This window comes from Haliotis rufescens, unplaced genomic scaffold (genome assembly GCF_023055435.1).
Source record: "Haliotis rufescens isolate VD_foot unplaced genomic scaffold, xgHalRufe1.0.p SCAF_1, whole genome shotgun sequence".
Lineage (NCBI taxonomy): Eukaryota > Metazoa > Mollusca > Gastropoda > Lepetellida > Haliotidae > Haliotis > Haliotis rufescens.
Window position 1 is genome coordinate 39887321 of NW_025963779.1, and position 20318 is coordinate 39907638.

At 36.2% G+C, this 20318-nt stretch overlaps 1 protein-coding gene across 1 annotated transcript in view; it reads left to right on the forward strand.

Annotated features, from left to right (window-relative positions):
• Positions 1–6102, forward strand: part of LOC124135768 (sacsin-like) — a 62644-nt gene extending 56542 nt beyond the window's left edge. Inside the window, exons 8-9 of the mRNA XM_046501317.2 lie at positions 1062–1350; positions 5562–6102. Coding sequence (XP_046357273.1) covers positions 1062–1349 — 288 coding nt within the window. The 3' untranslated portion in view covers position 1350; positions 5562–6102. The remainder of the gene's footprint in view (positions 1–1061; positions 1351–5561) is intronic.
• Positions 6103–20318: the final 14216 nt, after the last annotated feature.

The window sequence follows — 20318 nt, forward strand, 5'->3', positions numbered from 1 at the left end:
CCAGTAGCGTCACTAGCCTTGTAAGATACATGCATGTAGCAGATACCATCCATGCTTTGTGGTTCGATCAGAACCATACTGTCACTATGACGACATTTGCCTTGCAGCAAGACTGCCAACACCTGACAACAGAAAATGATCATAACCATAATGCACAGGACATAAACATAAGATACACAGACCACACTGTAACTGCGACGCCACACGAGAGATTGGCTTTACAATTCCTATATATACCCCTTACGGCTGCCTGGTGTCTCCTGACGTCAGGGGTTTCTTGTAGTGTTCTTTTTCGCCTGTTGTTGGTAGGCAGGACTTCGGTGGCTTCCCACATGATGTTATGGCCTTGGTTCTTGAGGATATGTGTTCAGAAATAGCGGATGGTGTGTTGTTTGTGAGACATATAAAAAACATTATATAAGATCAGAACCCCCCTCGGACAACTGGCAACTATTTACAAAACTATGCAAGCAAACAGATACAGACCAAATCTACGACACAAACATAGACACATTCAATATTCAAAATTTTTAATGCTAAAGTCACTAACAGATTTTAGAACCTCCTAAACAAACTCTGCTTCAAAATCTATATGTAAACAAACATTTTCCCATTTCCGATCGGGTTCGAAATATCCAGCGCGGAATGTCTTCTACAACGTCCGCACACAAAATCTCTCGTATCCATACTACTAAAAGAGAACATTGTTTATATAGCCAACTGCAAACATCAAGGTCACATCAACACATCACTGCCACTGCCAACCTGCACCTCCCCACCCCAGCCATTACAGACTTAATGATTTATTACTATCCTTAAGATGATATGACACCTACATCAATGTCAGTTCAATTCATTTTTATTGCTCAGATTCTACTTGAAATAAACATAACTGCTATTTCATGTATTGTTTCATGGCCCAACAATTGAGCTCATCTCATGTCATGACACGTGTATCATAACAAACTTAATGACCAAACAGTTCTCAATATGGGAATTACATGACACTGTGGTATTCTTTTACAAAACACTTTCCAACACATCTACTTCTTTATCTGCAGGCTGCTGAAAAGGCCATCAAGTCCCTGTTGTACAATAAGGACTCGAGGCAAGCTGATGCGATTAGAACTCATGACATATCCAGCCTGTCTGGATACTTAGGTAATCCTTCCCTGACATCCCTTGCCTCCCGGCTGCAGAGTGTTATACAGGACTTCAACCGCCTGCGCTACCCAGACAGACTTGCATACCCCCGGATCCCGGCTGACGTATACACTCACGCTGATGCTACACAAGCATGTGAGTTGGCTGGCCAGATTGTGTCTCTGGTGGAACAGCAGCTTCACTAAGGTGAGCATTGGAAGCTGTACATCTACGTGACAATGTCATCTCTCTGTCACTTCTTTAAGTGGCATTTAGAAGTTGGTATGATGAACAAGGGAGATAGTTCTATGAATGCGATGTTTTGGTGTAGATAGTAACATTGTTATCAAGAAAGTGATGTGTTGTGGGATATTGTGTTAGTATCTACACCAAACGTCGCATTCATTATAATTACTATCTCCTTTGTTTGTCTCTTTGTCAGTTTGATAACCAGGAAGACATACAAATACACACTGATATTGTTCATGCTAATCATGTATAACAGAAATACTTATACCTATATCTGATTTGACGCATATACGGTCATATGTTAGATAGTGTATTTACAGTACATGTGACAGTTAGTTTTAGTAGTTGGGACAATGCATGGTAGTAATACACAAGACACTCAGACATCAAACAATAGTTATCATTGTTAGTAATTCTAAGAATACTACCTCTGATATATCATTGTCATAATCCTGTGTTTTGGCTGTCATCAGACTATAAAAACATTTTAGCTTTTCGACATAAGTCCTCTTCACTGTCAGCTGACCCTAATTAGTTGTGTAGATATTATCCCGCGATATGCCAAGTAGAGGCACGGGCCACCGCGCTATGGATGTCCGTGCCTATAATAAAACGCAAGATGAGATTGGATTAAATGGCCGAGGGTGTGCAGGTACTAGGGGGCTACTAAGCTGCTAGTTAGGTATACCCAAATGCTACCGTTGCTATGGCCATTAGTGTGGCCAACAGCGATTCGCAGCTAACTCTGCTGGCCTGAGACCGCTACTACTGTCTGGCCCCCGTGGTAGCATATTTAAATGCTACCATTGCTTGGCAACTACCACGCTGCCAAAAGCAGCTCCATGCTGCTGGCCTAAGTCAGACTACCGCTGCCCGGCCCCAGGTAGCCGGCCAAAGCAGATCCCACTGCCCGGCCCCATTAGCAAAACCATTGTGCGGCTACCGCCGCGGACCCAACTGTCAGCTACCGCTTGACAAGACGACTTCCGCCGCCGGGCCAATATACGTGGCAATTGTTTACCCCCAACGTATGTTATTTTACGATTCCCTGGCTGAAAAGTCAGGAAAGACAAGGTTCCCACTGAGAAGCAGGTAACCCCGGAAAGGTTCCCGCTGAAAAGCAGGTAGCCTTAAGCACGAGTATTAATTTGTAAGCAAGTTAATTTGTTACTAGCAGTGTAGCCCACAAGAACCCCGCACACCTCGACACAGTATATTGTTGAAACAGGTATTCACATATATACATATATACATATATAAGCGATTAGATACAGCGAAACACGTGTGTACTTGAAGAGAGACGGTGTGCGAATGGTGGACTATAGGATGTAACAAAGGAGGGTTGGCGCTTGCACAGGATCTATTGCCCCGGGCACGGTGCAGGGTGTCATTGTCATAATCCTGTGTTTTGGCTGTCATCAGACTATAAAAATATTTTAGCTTTTCGACATAAGTCCTCTTCGCTGTCAGCTGACCCTAATTAGTTGTGTAGATAATAGTTTTCCTCCACCATCGGCCTGCAAACATGGCCAGGCAGGAAAACCTCATTTCTTTCCAAAACTCCTGTATCCAACTTGATGCAGATAATTGGGGAAGGTGGGTGGGATTACTCTAGGGCTGCAACAATACAGATACTGGTAGGTCACGATATGATACATATCTCAATATTTTGGGCATGATTCCATACGTATCTCGATATGCAACGATAAAAATACAAACAGATAACAGTACTCCAGTACTCAAGCATATATTAAGTTGCAAGACTTCAAGCATGTAAAGACTGGACCTTCATGATATTGGCACAGTCAAAATTATTTTTCAAAGTGGAACGTTCTCTAACTGTCCCTCCCATACACTTCAAATTTCAAAACTGCAGAAAACTTCAAAGTTCAAACAGTAGCAAATATTCAATGTATTTCACAGTCTGAATAATTCAACTTCAGTTCTTTTTCAGAAAAATTAAAGTGTCAACATTGTCTGGGGACAGTGATGCCCTCTGGGTACTGACAATGTCTCAGGCTGTTGAGTCTTAACAGAGGTGGAGTCATAGGGGGTAGATGACCAACACAACAGTACATGCTCTAACTACCTAACATGATCTATGATGTATGTTTCAGAGTTTGGAAAAAGACTGTAATAGTAATTGTTTATGATTCATAGTGTAAAGAAATATTTATTGATTGTTATGCGCTTTAAAAAACCCCACATCATATCCCTTCATCTTTTTCAGGTGAACAAACAGGCTTAACAAACTGGGACAATAAAAATAAGTCATTACATATAAAACATCACGAGACATGATGATTTACCATTAAAATTGTATTCCTTGCTCTCATAGGCATTGCTGTTTATGCAGAGATTAAGATACTGTGTGTATTTTCTTGTAAACTCAGCCAGAAGTAACATTCAGCTGTACACACTTTTTCTCCCGATCTACCCGTGATTCAGTTAAAAAATATGCAATGATACCACTTCAAATAATTTTGATGCAATGGTCGGAAGAAATTGTATCTGAAATTATTGTTTTATCAGGAATAATATATTACGTTAGTTGTAGCCTTTACTATATATATTTAAACTTATAACAACTATAAGCATAGCTCTTTGGTACAGGTGATTGCTATTGCGGGATATTTTAACGTATTGAACAATTTGACCAGTCACCGTAGGGACTTCCCTCGCTACATGTATTTCGATTGTGAAAACATTATGTTGACAAATTATAGTCAAATTGCCACAAATATGACTTATAACGAGTAATTCTAGCTGCTGACAGTAATTACGTCATTTCCATTGTTAATCACATCATTCTGGTTCTGATGGCATCATTTCCTATTCTAAATGAAGTCACTTCTGGTTATGACTTTACTTCTGGTGGACTTGATAATCATTCAGCATCTTATAATGTTATTCCGGCTGTTAACCAAAAACAAAGATGGTAGACTACTGGGCAGCCACTGTAGGCCCCAGGGAGTATATATCTGGCTGAACATCACGGGACGTCACTGGAAACTAGAGACCACTTGGATACAGAGTTCCAAGATTCTAAGCTGGTTGACAAGGCTCTGATCTCATGAGCTGTCACTGCTTCGACTACTGTAGTTGGAAGTTGTACATGATGGAAACTATCAATTATAGCAGTCTTTATAGCCATCCTGCAACTATTGCTTTAGTCATGTCTTTTGTCCAGAACATTTTTGTCCAACAGGATATGTAGAGACATTTTTTTTGTCTGCTAAGTGGCTCTGTTGCCTCCAGATAAAAATTTAATGTGTGTACAGGACATAGAAGTCTAGCAGAATGATATACCATTTTCTTCAGAGCAGGGATGGAATAGTGTCTGTGTCTGATATGTCCTGGAGTCGTTGATTGGTTCTTGGCCACTTACTCTGATTTTGTCAGAAAAGAACGTGTGTCTCAATATTACTCGAAGACAAGTTTTCACAAACACTGTGTGGACTCTTGACTTCGACTGTGCGGCACTGGAAAAGGAACGACTAGAAGATACATACCTAACTGCATGTGCCATACATGCCAACCTGTCACATCACTGGTCTTGGTCTTGAATAAGGTTAGAATCAAACAGTTACCAACTGTTTAACCATACACGGATCGTCAGTGATCAGGATAGTCAGATAGAGAGAGTAACAGATTTGGACGTCTCTTTTGAGCATGCAAAGAGCATCTGACCTCAGAGATCTTGTACTTGCAGCATTTAATTAAAAAATATACGCCAGTGGAGAGGGAGACTCCATCGTCCCAACCACACGTAACTAAATACTAAGTTCAACTTAACAAACGGAAAAAGAGATTCTTAAGAATCACTCAGAATCAATTTTGTTTCAGATGTTGTCTTAGATTTTCCTGTGTGGTCCATGTACAGAACAATGGTGGAAGAAAACTATATATTATCCACACAACTAATTAATGTCAGCTGACGGTGAAGAGGATATTGAAAATCTAAAGGAATTTTTGTGTAAATGATACAAAAATACTGGATTATGGCAATGATGTAATCGCAGGAAATTCTGCTTGTATGGTTAAAATACACACACACTGAGACGCTGGTTGTGTTTGTACAGTACATGTGACAGTATGTTTCACCAGCAGCATGATGGCTAGTAGTAATACACAGACATTCAGACAGGGGTTGTGTTTCTTATTCACAGGTAGGATCTGTTGACAGAGTGACTGGATGGTACACTGATGATCCAGTCGTTTCAGACAGCAGAACAGTGTCGACTTTGTATAGGGTGGCAGTTTTCTTCAGACAGCAGGACACCTTACAGCCGATCTTCATACACTCTACTGAATATAACATTGTCAATTCACACACTGTAGTTTGTTGTTTTATATATATTGCTATGTTCAGTGACACCTTAACGCTCTCCCTGCAAATTCAAAGGAAATGTTTGATCCTTTAATTTTTGTAAAGCTTGCTAAAGATATGGCTGTTTTTTACCGATTTCAAAGAATGGATACTTTGTATTGCTATTTTGTTGATGATACATGTATTATTATATTCATTTTTAGTACAGGAATATTGTATTTTACAGGAGGAAATAGTAATGTTGTGCTATGTGGTTTCTGTCCATCGTGTTGTGATAGCATCATCCTTGTTGTCACACCTACCTATGTTATCCCACTCATGTATGCCCTTGTTGTTACTGTTAATCCTCTACTGTTAATCCTCCACTTGCTATATATATTCTGCACTATGTCCCTCATTCAGTCTTGCTTGACAACGGTATATGGATCTATACCGAAACGTCGCTTTTTACAGTATTAAAGAAGTTGTTATCCATAAAATTGTGTCTATCTTGTCATCCGCCAACTTCAAACAAGTTGCCTATCAAACAAGTAATGTTGTGGTTCAATTTAATTTGTTAATCAGATTTTAGACAGTATTTATGTACCTTTCCCCTTTACAGAATATTCATGGGAAAACTATATGTACAACAGTGTCTTTGCGTGCGTGCGTGCGTGGGTGCGTGGTCTGATTAATGCCAATTTCAAAATACATGTACCCCAATTTTAGTCCCTTAATGCCGAGTGACAGGCAGGGTATCAAGAAGTGTGTTGGGGGGACTAGGTAGCCTTGTGGTTAAAACATTTGCTCAACCGGGCTTGGATTCGAGACATGGGTAAAAAGTCTGATGCCCATTTCTGGTGTCCCCCACCCCTTGTGATATTGCTAGAATATTGCTAAAGTGGTGTAAAACCATACTCACTCATTCTCCTTTTAAATATGGTATCATTTGTTCTTCTTCAAATTGTCTCTACAAATAGATATGATTTGATTGATTGGATCTATTATTAACTTAAAATCTTTATCATAAGCTTTTAGTATCATTACAGATTGTAATTTGCATCACTGTTTTGCTGAAAAATCTTTATCATAAGCTTTTAGTATCATTTACAGATTGTAATTTGCATCACTGTTTTGCTGAATCCTGATATTGTTAAAGTGTCATAAATTTATTTTTCTTTTCTAAAACCTGTGTAGTTCAAAGTATCAAAATACCTTGTAAATGTAGTATTTTATTTCTTCTCGAAATTGTGTAGTTCTAGTGTCAAAATAGCTTCTAAATAAATATTACTTGTTTTTTGTTTATCTTATACCTTTGTAGTTCTAGAATCATAATATCTTCTAGATATGGTTGCATTGTTTCTTTTCACACTACAACGTGCTGTGTAGTAATAGTTTTATTATGGCTTGTAAATATGGCCTCTTGGTATTTATGATTATAAAAACCTACCGGTATATAGTTCTTGTGTTATAATGACTTGTTAATATGGCCTCTTGGGATTTATGAGGACAAAACCTACCTGTATATAGTTCTTGTGCTATTATGGATTGTAAATATGGCCTCTTGGGATTTATGATTATAAAAACCTACCGGTGTATAGTTCTTGTGTTATTATGACTTGAAAATATGGCCTCTTGGAATTTATGATTATTAAAACCTACCGGTATATAGTTCTTGTGTTATTATGACTTGTAAATATGGCCTCTTGGGATTGATGAGGACAAAACCTACCTGTATATAGTTCTTGTGCTATTATGGATTGTAAATATGGCCTCTTGGGATTAAGGTTAATAAAACCTATATATTTCTTGTGTTATAATAGCTTGTAATTAGGGCCTTTTGGGATTTAGAATGATAAAACCTATAGATTCTTGTGTTATAATGGCTTGTTCATATAGGCTTACAGGATTTGGGATGATAAAACATCCACAATTCTTTTGTTATAATGGCTTGTAAATATGGCCATTTGGGATGAAAAAACCTATACCATATTTGATGTAATAAGCACCCCGCTCTAATAAGCGCCCACGGCGATATTTGCTGATATATTGGCTAGTGAACAATCCCAATCGGCACCCCTTCCGATTGATCACTGTACACAAAACTTATTTATTCGTGTATAATACGCACTTGTGTTTTATATCACCCTTACTTATGGGCAATTAAATTCTTGAAAAATATATCTGTCGTATGTAAACACTTCACGCTGTTAGCATAAATCACGAAATTTACGATCTTTCAACTCAAAATATTATTCTAATAAGCGCTCCCTTTTTCTAATTTTGAGAGCGCCCTGGGCGCTTATTGCATTGATTACGGTATAAAGATCTCGTATTATAATCGCTTATATATAAGGCCTCTGGGATTTTAGGACAAAAGAGCTATATAATTCATGTGTTTTATGGCTTGTAAAAATGGCCTCTTGGGATTTATGATGACAAGAACTATATAGTTCTTGTGTTATAATGGCTTATAAATATGGCCTCTTAGGATTTAGGATGAAAAAACCTGTATAATTCTTGTTATAATGGCTTGTAAATAGGGCCTTTTGGGATTTTGGATGATAAAACCTCTGCAATTCTTGTGATATAACGTCTTGTTCATAGGAACTCTTTGATAAAACCTATATAGTTATTGTGTTATAATGGCTTTTAGGGATTATAATGGCTTTAATATGGCTTTTAGGGATTTAGGATGATAAAATTGTGTATAGTTATAGAGTATAATGGCTTTTAGGGATTTTGGATGATAAAACCTGTATAGTTCTTGTGTTACAATGGCTTCTTCATATGGCCTTATTGGATTTAGGATGATAAAACCTCTACAATTCTTGTGTTCTAATGGCTTGTTAATATGGCCCTTGGGGATTTAGGATGATAAAACCTATGTAGTTCTTGTGCTAAAATGGCATTTGTAAATATGTCTTTTGGGGATTAAGGATGATGGAATCCATATATACTTGTGTTAGAATGTGTTTTAGATATGGCCTTTTTGGATTCAGGATGATGAACCATTAGATTCTTGTGTCATACTGGCTTGTAACTGTGGTCTTTTGGGATTGGGATGATACAACCAAATAGTTCTTGTGTTATAATGGCTTGTAAATATGGCCTTTTGAGATTGGGATGATGAAACCTATAGATTCTTGTGATAAAAGGCTTGTTCATAGGGACTTTTGGAATTTAGGATGATAAAACCTATATAGTTCTTGTGTTATAATGGCTTGTAAATATGGCCTTTTGGAATTTAGGATGATAAAACCTTTATAGTTCTTGTGTAATAATGACTTGTAAATATGGCCTCTTGGGATTTATGATAATAAAAACCGACCGGTATACAGTTCTTGTGTTATTATGACTTGTAAATATGGCCTCTTGGGATTTATGATTATTAAAACCTACCGGTATATAGTTCTTGTGTTATTATGACTTGTTAATATGGCCACTTGGGATTTATGAGGACAAAACCTACCTGTATATAGTTCTTGTGCTATTATGGATTGTAAATATGGCCTCTTGGGATTTATGAGGACAAAACCTACCTGTATATAGTTCTTGTGTTATTATGACTTGTAAATATGGCCTCTTGGAATTTATGATTATTAAAACCTACCGGTATATAGTTCTTGTGTTATTATGACTTGTTAATATGGCCTCTTGGGATTTATGAGGACAAAACCTACCTGTATATAGTTCTTGTGCTATTATGGATTGTAAATATGGCCTCTTGGGATTTATGATTATAAAAACCTACCGGTATATAGTTCTTGTGTTATTATGACTTGTAAATATGGCCACTTGGAATTTATGATTATTAAAACCTACCGGTATATAGTTCTTGTGTTATTACGACTTGTAAATATGGCCTCTTGGGATTGATGAGGACAAAACCTACCTGTATATAGTTCTTGTGCTATTATGGATTGTAAATATGGCCTCTTGGGATTTATGATTATTAAAACCTACCGGTATATAGTTCTTGTGTTATTATGACTTGTAAATATGGCCTCTTGGGATTTATGATTATAAAAACCTACCGGTATTTAGTTCTTGTGTTATTATGACTTGTAAATATGGCCTCTTGGGATTTATGAGGACAAAACCTACCTGTATATAGTTCTTGGTTATTATGGATTGTAAATATGGCCTCTTGGAATTTATGATTATTAAAACCTACCGGTATATAGTTCTTGTGTTATTATGACTTGTAAATATGGCCTCTTGGGATTTAAGAGGACAAAACCTACCTGTATATAGTTCTTGTGCTATTATGGATTTTAAATATGGCCTCTTGGGATTTATGATTATAAAAACCTACCGGTAAATAGTTCTTGTGTTATTATGACTTGTAAATATGGCCTCTTGGAATTTATGATTATTAAAACCTACAGGTATATAGTTCTTTTGTTATTGTGACTTGTAAATATGGCCCTTTGGGATTGATGAGGACAAAACCTACCTGTTATTTAGTTCTTGTGCTATTATGGATTGTAAATATTGACTCTTGGGATTAAGGTTAATAAAACCTATATATTTCTTGTGTTATAATGGCTTGTAATTAGGGCCTTTGGGGATTTAGGATGATAAAACCTATAGATTCTTGTGTTATAATGGCTTGTTCATATAGGCTTACAGGATTTGGGATGATAAAACATCCACAATTCTTTTGTTATAATGGCTTGTAAATATGACCTTTTGGGATGATAAAACCTATACCGTATTCGATGTAATAAGCACCCCGCTCTAATAAGTGCCCACGGCGATATTTGCTGATATATTGGCTAGTCATCAATCCCAATCGGCACCCCTTCCGATTGATCACTGTACACAAAACTTATTTATTCGTGTATAATACGCACTTGTGTTTTATATCACCCTTGCTTATGGGCAATTAAATTCTTGAAAAATATATCTGTCGTATGTAAACACTTCACGCTGTTAGCATAAATCACGAAATTTACGATCTTTCAACTCAAAATATAATTCTAATAAGCGCTCCCTTTTTCTAATTTTGAGAGCGCCCTGGGCGCTTATTGCGTTGATTACGGTATAAAGATCTCGTATTATAATCGCTTATATATAAGGCCTCTGGGATTTTAGGACAAAAGAGCTATATAATTCATGTGTTTTATGGCTTGTAAAAATGGCCTCTTGGGATTTATGATGACAAGAACTATATAGTTCTTGTGTTATAATGGCTTATAAATATGGCCTCTTAGGATTTAGGATGAAAAAACCTGTATAATTCTTGTTATAATGGCTTGTAAATAGGGCCTTTTGGGATTTTGGATGATAAAACCTCTGCAATTCTTGTGATATAACGTCTTGTTCATAGGAACTCTTTGATAAAACCTATATAGTTATTGTGTTATAATGGCTTTTAGGGATTATAATGGCTTTAATATGGCTTTTAGGGATTTAGGATGATAAAATTGTGTATAGTTATAGAGTATAATGGCTTTTAGGGATTTTGGATGATAAAACCTGTATAGTTCTTGTGTTACAATGGCTTCTTCATATGGCCTTATTGGATTTAGGATGATAAAACCTCTACAATTCTTGTGTTCTAATGGCTTGTTAATATGGCCCTTGGGGATTTAGGATGATAAAACCTATGTAGTTCTTGTGCTAAAATGGCTTGTTAATATGGCCTCTTGGGATTGGGATGATAAAACCTTTAGTTCTTGTGTTAAAATGACATTTGTAAATATGTCTTTTGGGGATTAAGGATGATGGAATCTATATATACTTGTGTTATAATGTGTTTTAGATATGGCCTTTTTGGATTCAGGATGATGAACCATTAGATTCTTGTGTCATACTGGCTTGTAACTGTGGTCTTTTGGGATTGGGATGATACAACCAAATAGTTCTTGTGTTATAATGGCTTGTAAATATGGCCTTTTGAGATTGGGATGATGAAACCTATAGATTCTTGTGATAAAAGGCTTGTTCATAGGGACTTTTGGAATTTAGGATGATAAAACCTTTATAGTTCTTGTGTAATAATGACTTGTAAATATGGCCTCTTGGGATTTATGATAATAAAAACCTACCGGTATATAGTTCTTGTGTTATTATGACTTGTAAATATGGCCTCTTGGAATTTATGATTATTAAAACCTACCGGTATATAGTTCTTGTGTTATTATGACTTGTTAATATGGCCTCTTGGGATTTATGAGGACAAAACCTACCTGTATATAGTTCTTGTGCTATTATGGATTGTAAATATGGCCTCTTGGAATTTATGATTATTAAAACCTACCGGTATATAGTTTTTGTGTTATTATGACTTGTAAATATGGCCTCTTGGGATTGATGAGGACAAAACCTACCTGTTATTTAGTTCTTGTGCTATTATGGATTGTAAATATGGCCTCTTGGGATTAAGGTTAATAAATCCTATATATTTCTTGTGTTATAATGGCTTGTAAATAGGGCCTTTTGGGATTTAGGATGATAAAACCTATAGATTCTTGTGTTATAATGGCTTGTTCATATAGGCTTACAGGATTTGGGATGATAAAACATCCACAAATCTTGTGTTATAATGGCTTGTAAATGTGGGATTTGGGATGATAAAACTTGTATAGTTTTTGTGTTATAATGTCTTGTATATATGGCCTTGGGATTCAGGATAATGAAACCTGTTGGGATTTGGGATGATAAAACCTACATTGTTCTTGTATTATAATGGCTTATATATAAGGCTTCTTTGGTTTTAGGAGAAAAGAACTACAGGATTTGGGATGATAAAACCTTTACAATTCTTGTGTTATAATGACCTCAAAATATGGCTTTTGGGTGTCTAGGATGATGAAACCTATATAGTTCTTGTGTTTAAATTGCTTGTAAATATGGGCTTTTGGGGATTTAGGATGATGGAACCATTAGATTCTTGTGTCATGATGGCTTGTAAATGTGGTCTTTTGGGATTGGAATGATAAAACCTATATAGTTCTTGTGTTTAAATTGCTTGTAAATATGGGCTTTTGGGGATTTAGGATGATGGAACCATTAGATTTTTGTGTCATAATGGCTTGTAAATATGACCTTTTGGTATTTAGAATTTAAGATGATAAAACCCATGTAGTTCTTGTGTTATAATGGCTTGTAAATATGGCCTTTTGAGATTGGGATGATGAAACCTATAGATTCTTGTGATATAGTGGCATGTTCATAGGGACTCTTGGAATTTAGGATGATAAAACCTGTATAATTCTTGTGTTATAATGACTTGTAAATATGGCCTTTGGGTATTTAGGATGAAAAAAACCTTTACAATTCTTGCATTTTATGGTTTGTAAATATGGCTTTTAGGGATTTAGGATGATTAAACCTGTATAGTTCTTATGTTGTAATGGCTTCTTCATATGGCTTTTGGGGATTTGGGATGATACAACCTCTACAATTCTTGTGTAATTATGGCTTGTAAATATGGCCTTTGGGGATTTGGGATGATAAAATCTATATAGTTCTTGAGTTTTAATTGCTTGTAGATATGGCCTTTCGTGGATTTAGGATGATAAAAGCTATATAGTTCTTGTGTTATAATGGCTTGAAAATGTGGCCTTTTGGAATTGGGATATTAAAACCTATATAGTTTTTCTGTTATGATGTCATGTAAATTTGGCCTCTTGGGATTTAGGATGAGGACACCTATAGATTCTTGGGTTGGGTTGATAAAACCTCTACAATTCTTGTGTTATAATGGCTTGTAAATATGGCTCTTTGGGATTTGGGATGATAAAACTTGTATCGCTCTTGTGTTATATTGGCTTGTATGTATGGCCTTGGGATTCAGGATGATAAAACCTATAAAGTTCTTGTGTTAAAATGGCTTGTAAATATGGACTTTTTCGGATTTGGGATGATAAAACTTGTATAGTTCTTGTGTTATAATGGCTTATATATAAGGCCTCTTGGGATTATTGATAACAAAACCTACATACATTGTAATTATTGTGTTATAATGGCATGTAAATTTAGCCTTTGGGGATTCAGGATGATAAAACCTATGTAGTTCTTGTGTTATAATGGCTTGTAAATATGGCATCAATGGGTTTTGTCTGAAGTGTTGTAATAGCTTGTAAATCTTGAAAAGAGGGTAAGTTTAAAATGCATCCTCTAGTGAACGCAAGGAAAAGTCTCAATTGTATTCTGTGTGTGTATTGGGGAAACGGGTGGCCCAGTCGTCGCGATTGGCTGTGCAGAGTTGCGTCCCGTGGGCACGCTAGAAACCTATAATTGTGGGTACGAATCCCGGTTCTCCCCGATTATGTTTCTAGGTTTGTCAGCACCATACCCCTACTCGTTGGTTTCACTGAACTGGTAAACGTCTAAGACTTGGATCACTTCGAACTTTCCCCCCACATTAAGCTGACACGCTGCAATATAACTGGAATACTGTTAAAAGCGGTGTTAAACCCAACTCACTCACTCACTGTGTGTGTATTGATGTATAACCATTGCACAAAAAACTCATGACCAACACAATATGAAGTGTATAGCATCATGTGATTATTGGGCTGTTGCAAAATAGATTGTTAGATTAAAGAAAATACCTATTATTAAACATAACTGTGTAGTGTATCTGATCCTATTAATACATCATCAAAAGTATGGTTTGCTGTGACAAAATGCAATTTGAATTTTGGCATTCACATACGACAGTGATATTGTCATGATGCCACCTTTGTCATGGTGTTGTGTAAATAGATACTGCTTTTTCAATGTAATGCTAGATTACCTGTAGATTTATGCATGCTAAATTGAATTTTAAAGTTCGAAAAATTAAATTTAGCATGGTTTAATCTAGTTAACCTGGCCCTACATTGAAAAGACAGTGTGGTTATCTCCATCACTATGATGGGATGAAAAGCTAATCCTTTATGTTAGCGAATTTACTGTTGAGTGAAACGGCATGAGTTTCGTCCACTGCTATTGATCTGAATTAAGGAAACACTGATGGTAGCCTTTCAACAAAGTCTGGTGCTGTATATGCTTAAAACAGTGTCATTTCACATCATCATACACTTTACTTGTACTTTACTTACATGTATGACAGGCAATGATCATTTCAGCTACTTCATAAAGCCAACATGATGGGGACACCCAAGAGAAAATTAAGCAAGCCCTGACACTTATTGTGACAAAGATGACATCAAGTCTCAGATATAGAAAAGCGTCAAGTCTAGAGCTCTGTGTATTCCCTAAAACTTAAAATATGTTTGCTTAGTCAATTTCTACCAAACTTTCTGCTGAAAATGTATTGCCACAGCAACTGTTAAATCAGCAGTCAGAGGTGGTTATTTTGATTTGGAACCTCTGATTTCCCATTCAGAAAAAAATGTTTCCCAAATTTGTAGTAGAATAGGTCATTTGTTAATTGGTGTTCAAGTTTATCTTTATAATGTAAGAATGTCCATCATATTCATAAAAGATACACATCCTTCCTTTAAACTCAAACCGAGCAGCTAATATGATTAAAACTTGTTTTAATAAAATTGGTATTAAACGGAAGCTTGTTTAATATTAAATACATATTACAGTGAATATCATTTGTCTATGTCTATATTACAGTGAATACCATTTGTCTATATTACACTGAATACCATCTGTCTATATTACACCGAATACCATTTATCTATATTACACTGAATACCATTTATCTATATTACAGTGGATACCATCTGTCTATATTACACCGAATACCATTGGTCTATATTACACTGAATACCATTTATCTATATTACAGTGGATACCAACTGTCTATATTACAGTGGATACCATTTGTCTATATTACAGTGGATACCAACTGTATATTACACCGAATACCATTGGTCTATATTACACTGAATACCCTCTGTCTATATTACACTGAATACCCTGTCTATATTACACTGAATCCCATTTATCTATATTACAGTGGATACCAACTGTATATTACACCGAATACCATTGGTCTATATTACACTGAATACCATTTATCTATATTACAGTGGATACCATTTGTCTATATTACACCGAATACCATTGGTCTATATTACACTGAATACCATTTATCTATATTACAGTGGACACCAACTGTATATTACACCGAATACCATTGGTCTATATTACAATGAATACCCTCTGTCTATATTACACTGAATACCATTTATCTATATTACAGTGGATACCAACTGTCTATATTACACCAAATACCATTGGTCTATATTACACTGAATACCCTCTGTCTATATTACACTGAATACCATTTATCTATATTACAGTGGATACCAACTGTATATTACACCGAATACCATTGGTCTATATTACACTGAATACCCTCTGTCTATATTACACTGAATACCCTCTGTCTATATTACACTGAATACCATTTATCTATATTACAGTGGATACCAACTGTCTATATTACACCAAATACCATTGGTCTATATTACACTGAATACCCTCTGTCTATATTACACTGAATACCATTTATCTATATTACAGTGGATACCAACTGTCTATATTACACCAAATACCATTGGTCTATATTACACTGAATACCCTCTGTCTATATTACACTGAATACCATTTATCTATATTACAGTGGATACCAACTGTATATTACACCGAATACCATTGGTCTATATTACACTGAATACCCTCTGTCTATATTACACTGAATACCATTTATCTATATTACAGTGGATACCAACTGTCTATATTACACCAAATACCATTGGTCTATATTACACTGAATACCCTCTGTCTATATTACACTGAATCCCATTTATCTATATTACAGTGGATACCAACTGTCTATATTACAGTGGATACCATTTGTCTATATTACACTGAATACCCTCTGTCTATATTACACTGAATAACAGTTGACCAGGTTACAGTGAACATTTGTCAAGATTATAATTAACACTGCTAATCTATATTAAAATTGAATATCACTGGTCTGTATTAATATAAAGACTAATACAAATGTTGTGTGAGACACACTGGGTGTAGAAGACTTGAATTGTGATGTTTGATCATCACTTGACCTGTGACCCTGTAGTTAACCATGATGGACAAGTCCACACTATCAATTGTGATGAGAAATATGTTGCCCATTGGTTTAGTGATAGATATACTTAGAACAAACTACGGTTATAACGAACTCAAAGGGACTTGTAATAACCATAGTTTTTTCTAAGTATATATACAGCATATATACAACAAATGGCTGAGACTAAAAAATAACTTGTTATATCGGTCAGTTCGTTATAAGCATGTTTGTTATAAATGTAGTTTACTGTAGATATGCATTGACAATATGTTATGTTGATATTTGACATCACATGAGAAGGATGTAATGTGAATTTAAGATTACTGTACACCTTGATTCAAGCTAAGCACATCCCCGCTATGTTCATATGTACCCACCTTCAGAAATTGCTACATATGGCATTGATCTCATCTTACTAAGTGCCCAGGACCAATACCTCAGTGAGTGAGTGAGTGAGTGAGTATGGTTTTACGCCGCTTTTAGCAATATTCCAGCAATATCACGGCGGAGGACACCAGAAATGGGCTTCACACATTGTACCCATGTCGGGAATCGAACCCGGGTCTTCGGCGTGACGAGCGAACGCTTTAACCACTAGGCTACCCGACCGCCCCACCAATACCTCAGGCAGTTGGTACCGACCACAGTCCTCCACCAAGTCCTATTTTCCGATGCCAAGAAGCACAGACAGCAACTGAAAGGCAAGTCATACAACTAATGCTTTGGAGCAGCTACAAAAAGTGTCATTAGGTGATCAGTTTCAGTTATTGGTTTTCAATATGACTGTGTCGCTTTGTAATAAAAAAAAATACTGGATAAGATTTTATTTAAATTACTATTTTATATGGGATATACAGTAAAGAGTGCTGAATTGGTTTCTAGGTGTATAGTGTCATGGCAGTGCACAGTGCACAGTGTACCATCTCCCTCTTTCATACAGAACATGCATCGGAGATGTGACCATGGCAGGCCTGATGGATAATTGGATATAGATATTTTAGTGTTAATCACATGACATACCGGGTAGTCACCAATTTCCAAATTGGTGTGTGTAGTACATCTGTAGGACTGACATTGTGTGAGTGATTTATCCACAACCAACATGACGGTGAAAGGGACAGCTGCCTCCCTAGTTTCCTGTAGATATGAGATGTTAGTGAGTGAGTGAGTGAGTATGGTTTTACGCCGCTTTTAGCAATATTCCAGCAACATCACGGCGGGGAACATCAGAAATGGGCTTCACACATTGTACCTATGTCGGGAATCAACTCGGGTCTTCGGCGTGACGAGCGAAGGCTTTAACCACTAAGCTACCCGATCGCCCCTGTGATGTTAGTAAGAATACCCATCTGTGTCATCAAATAATGGTGCAAGCTGTGCACATTGTCGCATGAGTGAACGTTTTATGCCGCATGAAAGTAATAAAACTGTGGTTGATATTTTAACAAAGAATGAAAAATAAATCTGACGGCATACAATTTTCATAATTTTCCATTATTAGCTCAGTTTGTCATGTGCCAGTATCTTGTAAGATTAGAAACAATTTTTATTTTAGAGTTGCCTGTTATGTATGTAAGTTATTTCCGGAGAGTGAAGAAGCAGCCAGTTTCTTGTCACATCTTGTAAAATTGAGCCAAGTTACAATGCTTAGCCAGTTCGCATATTCATGGAAATTGGCACCAAAGTAAACACAAGTGCATATACATTTGAAAACATCTGTTGGATGTTACATTAAGAAGGTTAATATATTATACAATATATGAATATCTTCAGAAACAGTCATTCAAAATGCTGAAAAACATTGCATCTTACTTAAAACGTTTTATTGTTCGCAAAAATGTTACCGGCAATAGCTGTTTTTAGGAATGTGTACTTATGTAGGACTCTGATCTGTGGTGGTTACTCAGATCTTTAGCAGATTATCATATAATATTATAATTGGCAATTTCTATAGCACTTAAGTCGTATAGATTCATATATAGCAGCAGACTTTCGATGATCAATGTTGTGATTTCTCTGGATTATTTTAATCATTTCCACTTTGGAACAGCTTTGGTGGTGCTGGGATTTCATATCTGCACTTTTCTAAAAGGTTTCACTATAGAAATAATTTTCTAAGAGTGAGTGAGTATGGTTTTAGGCTGCTTTTAGCAATATTCCAGCAACAACCACTAGCGAATGCTTAAACCACTAGGCTACCCAACTGCACTAATTGCTACGACCTTCCGTATCATTTCCTTATTTGCCGGAGCTGATAAAATCCTGAGTTTTGTCACTCTTCCCCACTTCGGATTCAGAGCCTTAACACAAAGAACTTCTTGGATTTTTAAAAACCATTTAAAAATACCTGTAGTTCGGTATTAAGGTCTATTTGCCTTGAATCGTGAAGTCATCTCAAGCATGACGTCGTATAACAATTGAACTGATTGTCCGTTCACAGATAAAACACCACAATCTGACAATGTGAGATTGAATACATCATTGACTACATCATTGCAAGCATGACATCATATAACAATGAGCATCTGCCAGGTATCTGAGAATCCTCCATAGACTGGATTCCATCCATAGATCAGAGTCCTACATAATATAGAAAATAATATTTTACAGAAAGAGGAGCATCAGATGCTGAGAGATGTGTTTATTGGTTAGCACAGGAAGGGGCAGCAGTTGGGAAATGTAAGTCGCTTGCATCATTCTGTGTCATCATTTAGATATCCCACTTTTCAAACAGTAATGTGTCAGTTGATGCTTTCTGGTGATCTCGTGACAGAAGCATTGCTAGTTACTCGTTGCTGCCAGTCAGTGTCTGTCTGCAGATTATAGTTGTTCATGCATCACTTACATTATCCTTGATAAATGTGTAAAATTATATAAATGCCCCCAACTTTGTCATATCATTACTGAAGTTGCCTTTTGAGTAGGGTTGGAAAAAGGAATTGTTTCCATTCAACAAGGAAGTTGTTATTTTATTTTAATTTCTTTAAATTTACTGTTCAGTTTTGTTCTATAACGATAGAGATTTATTCTTTTACTTTTTGATGATGTGATGGTAAATTTAGTACCAGAATTGTTTGATCAGAAATGTCCATTCCTGTTTTTGCTGTGAGTATACATTAAGTGTATATATAGTCTATTCTACCAATGTAATTTCAGCGATTTGTGATTCATTTTGAAAATGTCAAATACCTAACAGTTTGTACAAATGATTCTGTAATTTGTAACTATTATTTGAAAGAAAATCAGTATTTTTAGCTCACCTGGCCCGAAAGGACATGAGAGCTTATGGTGTTGGCCGTCAACGTCTATTAACCTTTCAGATTTTTACCCCCGGGCATATAATGTGGGGGGATATAGTCGTCACCTTGTCTGTCTGTCTGTCTGTCTGTCCGTCCATCTGTAATCATTTTGTTCCTGGAGCACGACTTGAAAACCCTTCAGTATTTTTCTACAAAAATTGACAGATGTATTTACAGATTTGGGGCATTTTTCTTTTTCTTGATTTTTTTGGAAATAATTTGAACTAATTCTTCAAAATATGATTTTCCCCAGTTTACCTGGAAA